General features: G+C 38.7%; 1 protein-coding gene across 1 annotated transcript; it reads left to right on the top strand.

Annotated features, from left to right (window-relative positions):
* Positions 1-242: 242 nt before the first annotated feature.
* LOC112816045 (HLA class II histocompatibility antigen, DQ alpha 2 chain) lies at positions 243-6,204 on the top strand. Its single transcript, XM_025862383.2, has 5 exons — positions 243-402; positions 4,310-4,558; positions 5,008-5,289; positions 5,534-5,708; positions 5,884-6,204. The coding sequence occupies exons 1-4, from the start codon at positions 321-323 to the stop codon at positions 5,686-5,688; spliced, it is 768 nt and encodes a 255-aa protein (XP_025718168.2). The 5' UTR covers positions 243-320; the 3' UTR covers positions 5,689-5,708; positions 5,884-6,204.
* The last annotated feature ends 4,578 nt before the right edge of the window (positions 6,205-10,782 follow it).

Genomic DNA, 10,782 nt, shown 5'->3' with positions numbered 1-10,782 from the left:
ACCCTTCTTGCCACCAGCAAGCATACACACCCATAAGAAGATTCTGATTTAACACCCTCCCTCTTTTCCTAGATAATTCCCCTGGTCTCCTGTGAATGGAGGCTACATCAGAACGAGGGGATTTCCCAGCCCCTTCCAGGCTTCTTGGTATAAGCTCTTCAATTGACAACTGAGGTGTCATCAGAAGGGAGTTTTCTGATTGGCCAGAACCTGACCTAGCAGGGTTTGGTGTGGGTGTCTTTAGAGTCTCTTCTCAGTTGGGTCCTCACCATTGCTCTGCAACTCAGGACAGCAACTTCAGAAACTGCACTGAGAAGAGAATGACCCTAAACAGAGTTCTGATTCTGGGGACTCTTACCCTGACCACCATGATGAGCCCCTCTGGTGGTGAAGACATTGTGGGTGAGTGCACAGCTGAGGGATGTGGGGACCAGACTTGAGAAAAGGAATTGGAAGGGGAAAAAAAATAGAGATTGACGTAGAAATAGCAGAGACTCCTCAAAGGTGTTCTCAACATTAAGCAGATCTAAAAATTATAGTCATCTTTCCTTCAGGAAACTAGAGACCCAGCCCACTCTCTTTGCTTCCTGTGCTGTTGCTGAGTTCATCAAGGACATCATTCGTTTTTAATATCAGATCCAGTGAATATAGTCTAGAAGATTCAATGGCATTTATTCATGATTACCTCAAAGATTAGGGATATGTCCATGAGTGGATGTTTTGTTACTAAAAATTCATAAACTATTGCTCCCAAATGTCTCTGAACAACATTTTGAAGCTTTTTATATGTTTCTTCTGTAGTCTCACTTTGGGGTAAAGAGTTCCATGAATTACGTATACTATGCAGATATAAAGAAGGGGGTCCTCTTCTTTGTCTCAGATTTCCACACATTTTCATGCTGGAAACTTGCATGCAGGGAGTGGGTAAACAAGCCCAGTTGAATACCTTTAGACAAGTCATTCTACCATATGACCTCATATATGTCACTTCACAAATAATCAAATCAAATATGTATTTAGAAATGCTTTTCCAATAATGAAGACATAGTAATGTCAATGATCATTCTTGTTTCTTGATTGTTACTACAAGTGTGGCTTAATTTTTTATATTTTAATTCCAGAATGGTTAACATACAGAGTTATGTTAGTTTCAGTTGTACAATACAGTGATTCAACAATTCTCTACATTACTCAGTGCTCATCAAGTTAAGTGTACTCTTAATCCCATTTACCTGTTTTAACCATCCCCCCCCCACCTCCCCTCTGGTAACGTCAGTTTGTTCCCTACAGTTAATTGTTTTTTGATCTGTCTCTTTTTTATTTGTTCATTAGTTTTGTTTCTTAAACTCCACAAATGAGCGAAATCACATGGTCGTTGTCCTTGACTATTTCGCTTAGCATTACACTCTCTAGTTCCATCCATGTTGTTGCAAATGGCAAGATTTCATTCTTTTTATCACTGACTAATATTCCATTGTGTATATACATATATATACCATCTTTATCCATTCATCTAACAATGGACACTTGGGCTGCTACCGTAATTTTTTTTTCTTTAGCAAAGTAGAGAATATTTTTATTTTAAAATTGAAACAATGAATCATGGAACACTACATCAAAAACTAATGATGTAATGGATGGTGATTAACATAACGTAATAAAAAAATTTTTTTAAATTGAGAACTTTATGATGAAAAACTTGGTTAATTAAATTATATTATTCTCGAATTGTCAACTCAAATGACCTTTCATTCTACCCAATGGAGACCCTTAAAAGGAAAACAGGGCAAGTACACATTAATTATTTAATCCCTCCCCCCACACCCACCTTCACTGTCCACCTCTTGCCACCCTCTCTTCGGGCATTCCTTTATCATCTTTTCCTTCCAGGATCTATCCCTGGTCCTTTGTATTGTTGTTTTACTGACATGAGGAGTGGGTTTGTAAAAACCAAAGTAGAAAAACCAAAAAGTTAAGAAGGAAAGTGAAATGGGGTGTACTCTAATTTTCACCAACTTTGTTAATGCTGACTGCTCCCATTCCAATTTCATTTGCAATGAAGTTTCACTTGCTTCTCCAGAGAATTTCCGATTTCCTTTTTTCAGTGTCACACCAGAGCACCCTGGTCAGGCTCAACTTATCCATTAGGTGCAGTAAGCACAGTGCCACCATTAAAATGTTTTAATTTCCTTTAAAATTAGAAGAAAAAAGGAACTTTTAGAGTAGAAGAAAATGTTTGAATTTTTAATACAGCCTGAATTACATCTGTCTTTGTACCAGTGCAGTCACAAAATATGATTTTTAATATTTTAAGAAAAAAAAAAGGGCCCAATAGTGCTTAGGCTCACAAGTCATAATACAGCCTTGGTCACTGCTGATTCTGACTTTCATATGGTTCTGCTACCTCTGTGTCTGTCAGTCCCCACTCCCCCAAATTTCTGTGATCCTTGAGAATAGCAATTGACAATCAATACACACTTTTGAGCACACAGTGAGATAAATTTGGGGGATTCAATGAGGAAAAGACATGCTATCTGCCCCCTGGTGCAGGAAAGCAGAAGGACCATTGCTGAGCAGGACCATGGACACAGCTGAGACTGGAACTCAGCAGTGTGACGTTCATCAACAGTTGGCAGCCCAGGACAAGTACCAGATGAAAACAATAATTGCATATATTCCTGTATGAAAGAGGAGTCAAGGATAAAGTATAGAGGATAAAGAGGCTTTGTTGGAGGGCCTTTTAAGTAATCGACGAAGGGGGTCATACTGGGCAGAGTAGGGAGAGAGTTGATGAGGTATAGATAAATTTGGAGAGCAAGACACTGGGATGGAGGTGCTGGAGGTCATAATGTGGTCAAAAACACGTTCAGTGAGACAACTTGGCTAAAATGTTGGTAACTAAATACGAACTTCAAGAAGGAACTGGAAATCCGTAAAGATAACTTTGTTTCAAGGAGAAAAACTCCTGCAAAGACCAAGGAACGTGAAAGAATAATAATCTTTGGTTTGACTGGCAGATGAGGTGTTTGTGGAGGAGGTGGGACCAGAAGACTGCTGCTCTTCCCTTGCAGGACTCACCTCAGCTTACTGTCCCTGTTCCTGTGCTCACTTAACTCTCTCACCTTGCAATAAGCTCCTTGATGACAGAAACCATGCTGACTGGTGTTTTACACCCTGCTCCTCATGACGTCTGACATCTCGCTGATGTTCAGTAAATGAGGAGGAACATAAAGAGGAAATGATAAAAAGCTCACATATGACTTCACAAGATGTCCAGTTAGGCTCACTGGGTGGAGTCCTACTCTGCCATTCAGTTTTGGCATCCTTACACAAGCATATTGTCCATGTGAGGAAAAGGGCCATAGTTTACCCAGAATCCTAAACAGATAGAAATGTTGAGTCAAAATAAGGAAAGAGGTTTAATAACCTCCTCGAAAGAAAAAAAAGGGGGGAGGGTAGGAAGTGACAAAAATCTAAAATCTAATAAAGCTTCCATTTTGTATTTCTGATGAAATCGAGCGCTCTCCTCTGAGGATTACAATTGTTAACAAAATCGAGATCTTAGGAACATTGTTTATTTTTTATATACTTTGTAATATTGTCACTGACCTTGTCATATCTTTCGTATATCCTATAACAGTTAAGAAACTCTTTTAAAACAATATGGTCCTGTGTGCTTTTCTTTGGAAAAATAAGAAGTAGAAGGAGGAACAGGAAGGGGGGGAGGAGGAAGAGGAGGAAGGAAGGAAGGAAGGAAAGAAGGAAGGGAAGAAGGGAGGAAGGGAGGGAGGAAGGGAGGGAGGGAGGAAGGAAGGAAAACTACTGTAGTAAAAGTTCTGCTCTGAACCAGTCCTGGGGGAAGAGGAATCAAAATGTATGTTATTAACTGATGAATTAAGTAAGAGATAAAACTCATGAAGCAGAGGGAAGTAAAGTGAATTCTGAGAAAGGAAGCTAAAACCATGATAATTTGTTCCTTCCTTCTTTCATTTCATTATAATATTTGTCATAAACCAACTGAGCATGCCAGGTGCTGATCTAGGTACACAGGGAACAGCAGTAACAAGGCCGTTGTAATTCTGCTTTCGTGGGGCCTACATGACGGTGGAAAAGCAGACTATATTCTAACTGGACAACTATCAACACTGAGAGAGAGGGAGCAGGGAGCAGGTGCTGGGAAATTTGCCTAAAGACTGTGCCAAAGATGAAGCCCACTATATTTGAAAGCCAGTTTCTTCTGTCACTTGGTTTAATAAGGCTCTTTTCTCCCTCTGTTTTCTACTTCTTGCTCCTCACCCTTACTGATCAGCTGACCACTTTGCTTCCTATGGCGTAAATGTCTACCAGTCTTATGGTCCCTCTGGCCAGTTCACCCATGAATTTGATGGAGATGAGGAGTTCTACGTGGACCTGGAGAAGAAGGAAACTGTCTGGCAGCTGCCTGTGTTTCAAACATTTACCAGTTTTGACCCACAGGGCGCACTGAGAAACTTGGCTGTAGGAAAACACAACTTGGACATCCTGACTAAACGGTCCAACTCCACCGCTGCTACCAATGGTATGTGTCCACCACCCTGCCTCTCTTTACTAAACCTTCCTACACACCAGGTCTCATTCCCTTCCTCCCTACGATAGATACCCTTGACTAATTTCCAAGGATCTTTCCCCATATCTTCTCATAGTAATTACTGAACACTCATCCTCTGCCATCTCAAAACTGAAATATTGCCATATTGTACAAGGATCCTTACTCCCATACCATGTTCCTTGAATCCCTCAAGGAGAAGTTCTATAGATCTGCTTCTTTAATAAGCATGCCCACAGAGGGAAGGGCACAAGCATAAAGTATAGGCAGTGTATCTACACTGTTTCCCAAGCGGAAGGTAAGCAAGAACGCTTCTACCATCAGATGGGGAACTGTTGGTGGGAGGGCTCTTGCAGGACACAATGCAGAACCTCAGGGCAGATCTCTTTGCAATTCATATCAGTGCTGCTTCCTCACCACAGAGGTTCCTGAGGTGACTGTGTTTCTGAAGTCTCCTGCGATGCTGGGTCAGCCCAACACCCTCATCTGTTTTGTCGACAACATCTTTCCTCCTGTGATCAATGTCACATGGTTGAAGAATAAGCACTCAGTCACAGAAGGTGTTTCTGAAACCCGCTTTCTCGCCAAGAGGGATCATTCCTTCTTAAAGTTCAGTTACCTCACCTTCCTCCCCTCTGCTGATGATATTTATGACTGCAAGGTGGAGCACTGGGGCCTGGATGAGCCACTTCTGAAACACTGGGGTATGTATGAATTCCACCCCCTTGGCACCTTCTTTCTCTGTCAAGTCCAGAGTATCCTGCCTTTTAGCCCCAGAATCTCATGTTTTCCACACTTTAAAGGTTTCGAATAATAGACTTTACTCTCTTCCCTAACCGCGGTGCCCTGAGTCCTCATGGAACCAAAACCATTCCTCCTGCCCCATCGCACACATGGGTACATGAACCAACACTCCGTATTCTGACTTCCACAACCTCATTTTTACAGAACCTGAGATTCCAACCCCTATGTCAGAGCTGACAGAGACTGTGGTCTGTGCCCTGGGGTTGACTGTGGGCCTTGTGGGCATCGTGGTGGGCACTGTCTTCATTATCCAAGGCCTGCACTCAGGTGGTGCTTCCAGACATCAAGGGCCTTTGTGAGCCACACCCTAGAAAAGGAGGTAAGGATTCAGATTTGTTCGAGCTGAGAGCTGGAGACACAGCTCAGGAAGAAGGAAAGTGGGAGGAGTTTGTGGACACAAATGTGGTTGAAAGGTTGTAGGAGTCTGGGGGAAGGCATGATGACAATACAGGAGCCCCCAAGGATCCAGCCATCTCATGTCTGTACTATTGCAGGTGCACCGCATGCCCACTGACCAGAGCAGAAGAGTGGACTTGATAGGTGACCTAGCACTGTTTCCTGGCCGAGTTTATCATATTCCTTCTCTCTTCCAACGCTCCTCCTCTTTTCTCTTTTCTGGAACTTAAGGTCCCCCTATATCCTTTGAGAGCTCACATATCCTTTGAAATTCTCCCCCCCTTGACTGCCTGATTTTTTTTTTTCTTTTCTCAATTGTTACCTACAGTGACATCTCTGGGATATTCTACCTAGTTACCCAATTCTTTGTAACCCTGATCCAGTATTCCCATGGAAACAATAAATTTCCCTTTATGAGATCTCTTAGTAAAATTTTTCTTGTCTTTCATCTCAGGGCTGACTAGGACCATGGTCCTTTATGCTTCAGGTCCACTTAATCTCACTTTCTGGATTATGTTTCATGCCCAGTAATACCAGAGCAAGCAAGTATAGACTGATAATATTTTGATATCTTAGCTGAGGTTAATATTTCTCTCTTCTTATTATTCCCACGCTTGGGCATTATCACTCTCCCCCCAATTCAGACATCAATGAAAGTAGTATATGCCCTTTGTCCTTGGTATAGATTTCTTATAGAAGAAACACACACACACACACAAACAAGATATAAGTTCATATTCCTTTTAGTATAGTTTTAAAAAGCTATGACAGAGAACTAAGTTAAGATAAAGAAATTTTCAATTTCAAAAGTATTGAAAGTCAAAATTGTTTTCCAAAACTTTAAAATTTCAATTTGTGAGGAATGAATGATGATAGGACCAGCTTTCCTCGCCGTTCCTCACCCATGAGAAGATAAGAATTCTTTAGGCATGAAAAGAAACGGAAGTCTGTTACAGGGGTATTAGAATAAGACCATAAGGTGAAAATCTGAGAAGAACCAAATACTTCGTTCTTACTTAAGGATAGTAACAACAGGAAAAAGAATGGGAGTAGAAACCACAGACATATTTAAGTTTCTGAGAACACAGGTGTGGTTTGCCTCACCTCCTACTTGAATCCCCGCTAGATAAGCAATAGACTTTCCTGTGCCACCATGGCATGTCAGGGACAGTAGAGTGAACATAGCTGCAGGATGGTTCTAGGCAGATCAGCTTAGGTCAAAGCTCACTGAATCCCTGTGTACCCTGGGAAATAGCAAAACACTCTGATAACCCCAGCTCCCTGCCCCTCTCCTCTCACCCTTTCTCGTTAAGGAAAAAAGAGGCCTATGAGAGAGAAATCCCAGGAGGGACAATGTGGTGGAGATAATGTACTGGCAGATACGGATGCTATATTTTCTTCTGGATTCATTGCCTCCCAGTGGAAACTCTGGCAGAGGAAATGGATCAACTGATGAATTCTCTGGTTTTCTTGAGTGTGTCCAAGACTTCACTCTTGAAAATGTATGTGACTTGACTTGGAGTCATTTTGTCCTTTGAAATTGTTTTAGGCACAAATTTGCCTCAGTCTTTTCACTCTGCACCTACTGTGTCCATGCAGTGTATCTAAGACACTATTGTGGAATAGCTATAGAATGTATGAGGCTGTCTCTGTCCATGCCACCTGCATGAATGAGCTTAAAGTGTAATTGGGGGAAAAAAATTTTAATACAATAATTGATAGAACATAGTTTGATAGAAACCTAAATCCTAAATTCAAGACTCAGCACTTTATGGCTGGTATTTTAAATTTTATAATACTGACTAAATATATTCTGAGTCATATTTCTCATCCATAATGTGGAAGTGATAATACTTGGCTTGTAGTTATTGACAGAATTTGAATAATCTTGATATATAGGCTGTGCCTTACACATAGTATACAAATACATAAGAAATCGTTGCTAGTTGTATCCATAATTAATTTTTTTAAAAAGAATGGATCATATCATATAAAAAAACACTTTTCTTTTTCTGAGTCCATTAATGATTTAGCATATTCAAACATGGAGATATGAATGAATTTCTTTTCGTAAGTTAGTGAGAGGATTTTTTCCCCAGAAACTCAGAGACTCTGAGGTTCAGTTAGGCTAAGAGAACAGATAAGGTATGGTTGTCAGTGACATATCACTGGTGGAGGGTTGCTAAGAGAATTCTTAGAATAATAAGTTGTAATATTTGACTTTGGGTTTTTAAGGCAAAGGTTTGTTATATTTAACAGATCTTACGCATGTTTACTTTGGGGAAAAGTGGGAAAGATTCAAGGAGCAAAAGCTAATTGTGAGGTAGAAGTAAGAGAACAATTAAAAATAGAGACTATGAATTAGTAAATTTAGGGAATCTGACCTAGAAGTTATCATGAAAATGTAGGTAACAGAACACAGAGGATGTCAAGCCAGTAAAACTACTCTGCATGATACTATAATGGTGGATACATGCCATTACACATTTGTTCAAACCCACAGAATGTACACAAGAGTGAACTCTAGTGTAAACTATGGAGTTTGGGGGCTAATAATCGGTCAATGTAGTGTCATCAATTATGATAAATGTACCACTCTGGTAGGGGATGTTGATAGTAGGGGAGTCTGTGCTTGGTGGGTACAAAGATATATGGAAAACCTCTGTACCTTCCATTCAATTTTGCTGTGAACCTAAAATTGCTCTAAAATAAAGTGTATTTTAAAAAAGGAAATGTCAGCAATTATGATATAAAATGTATAAAATAAAAATTTTAGTATAAAAAGTGTAGATCATCTGAAAATGCACAAATGTACTCAGGAAGAGTTTTGTCAATAGGCTTTCAAATAAATGTTATATAAATTTCAATGATTCATGAGTAATTTGGACATGGTGTGTGCATGTGTGCACGTGCCTTGTGTGTGTTATTGTAATATAAGGGTTATATTGAGTCACATTATGACCAGTGTTCCAGGAGTATACAAATGTTGACCTACTCAGACTCCTTCCCAATGAAATACTGAGGAAAACAAATTTAATGGAAGTTGAATTTTATTAAGGGAATTCATTCATAAAGTCTTCATATAATTTTAAAATGGAATTAATTCTAAAAACAAGAGCAATCATTTCATTTTATCAGCTAAAAGTTAAAAGTAGATCACCACATTACATTACTGTAAACAGAGTTAGATATCAGACCTCATGATATTAAATTATGTGATTCTTAAAAAATTATTTTCTTTTTTTTTTTTTTAATTTGACAGAGAGATAGAAAGCGAGGGGGGAACACAAGCAGGGGGAGTGGCAGAGGGAGAAGCAGGCTTCCCACTGAGCTCGATTCCAGCACCCCGGGATCATGACCTGAGCCAAAGGCAGACGCTCAACGACTGAGCCACCCAGGCACTCCATTTGAGTTATTTCTGATTGTGTACATAAAGTGTGACTTTATTAGTATTTAATATTAATACAGTATTTAAAGATACATAATTAAAAAATCACATTTTTCAGCAAATAATTTGCAAAGAAAAACAGAGAACAGAGAAACTTCACATTAAAAAAAACTGAAGATACATATCAGTCAAATGTTGGGCTTTGTTTGGATGCATATTCAAAGAAAACAACTGTTAAAAAATTCTTGAGACCATTGGAAAAATTGAACACTAGTTGTATTAAGAAATTATCTAATTTTAGGGCGTTAATGGCAATATTATGTTTCTAGAAAGTTATATTTTAGATTGTCATAATAAAATATCTGTCAAGAAAAAGACATGATGTGTAAGATTATCTTCAAACTAATCCCATATATGTGTAAGATTAAGTGGGTGGGTTTACAAAATTACCTGTGAATTAATAATTATTAAAGCCAGACTATTGATACATGGCACTATTCTCTCCAGTACTACAAATAGTAGAAATTTTCCATAATACAAAGGTTTTTTTTAAGTATTCCAGGAAAGACAAAGGAAAAAAAAATAGGCAAAGAAGCATTCTGTTTGAAGTTTTGTTGGTTTTTAAGATATTGCTCATTTTATCCCAGTTAGGAAACCGTGAGTATCCAAATCCTGCTCCACACTATAGACCTCCCAGTGATGTAACCCTAAGGAATATGTATGTACAAGGAATAATAGTAAAGGAAAGCAGAGTAATGCTCACTTTCTATTGGCTGGACTAAGCCCCAAACTTTACTAATATATTCACTAATTTAATCATAATGCAAAAATAAAAATGGTCATTGAGTACCAGTGTTGTGATACATACCATACATTCACTGGCTTCAGAGAATTTACATTCCAGTGGGAAGAAATATACATATATAAAATAATTCCACTAGCATATAATTATAAACTCTAAGAATTCAAAAAGGAATCACTTATGTCTCAAATTCTCGCATCATGGTCCAGTAGTTGTTACCTCTCTTTTTCTCAGCTTCTTTATTCTCCATCATTTGGTCTACTATATCACTAATTCTCTCTTCTGCCTCATTTATCCTAGCAGTTAGAGTCTCCATTTTTTATTGCATCTCATTAATAGCCCTTGTGATTTTGACTTGATTAGATTTTAGTTCTTTTATTTCTCTAGAAAGGGATTCTCTAGTGTCTTCTATACTTTTTTCAAGCCCAGCTAGTATCTTTACAATCATTATTCTGAACTCTAGTTCCAGTATCTTATAATTATGTCCATAGTGAGTAGGTCCTTGGCAGTCAGTACTGCCTCTTGTTCTCTTTTGAGGTGAGTTTTTCCATCTTGTCATTCTGTCCAGAGAAAAATAGGTGAACGAGAGAACAAAATACTAAACTGGCAACAGCAACCACAGAGAAATATACACTAAACAAGTCAGAAGAGACCCAAAACCAAAAAATAAATAAATAAATAAAATTTAAAAAAGAATATAATCAAACAGGTGGACAAAATGGTGCAATACACTGGATCCTGTGTGTATTTTGGTCTGTTTGTTAGATAAATAAATCCCAAAATTGTGAAGAAAGAAAAACCTACATA

This window comes from Callorhinus ursinus, unplaced genomic scaffold (genome assembly GCF_003265705.2).
Source record: "Callorhinus ursinus isolate GAN/ISIS: 27379988/994484 unplaced genomic scaffold, GSC_fseal_2.0 scaffold59, whole genome shotgun sequence".
NCBI classification, from domain to species: domain Eukaryota; kingdom Metazoa; phylum Chordata; class Mammalia; order Carnivora; family Otariidae; genus Callorhinus; species Callorhinus ursinus.
This window is presented reverse-complemented; position numbering and strand designations above follow the sequence as displayed.

Bases quoted from the DNA above. Each gene is read 5' to 3' on its own strand.
- LOC112816045 (XM_025862383.2), top strand. From the start codon at position 321: ATGACCCTAAACAGAGTTCTGATTCTGGGGACTCTTACCCTGACCACC. The intron at 4,559-5,007 runs GTATGTGTCCAC...TCCTCACCACAG, and splicing joins CTCCACCGCTGCTACCAATG to AGGTTCCTGAGGTGACTGTG. The intron at 5,290-5,533 runs GTATGTATGAAT...TCATTTTTACAG, and splicing joins GCCACTTCTGAAACACTGGG to AACCTGAGATTCCAACCCCT.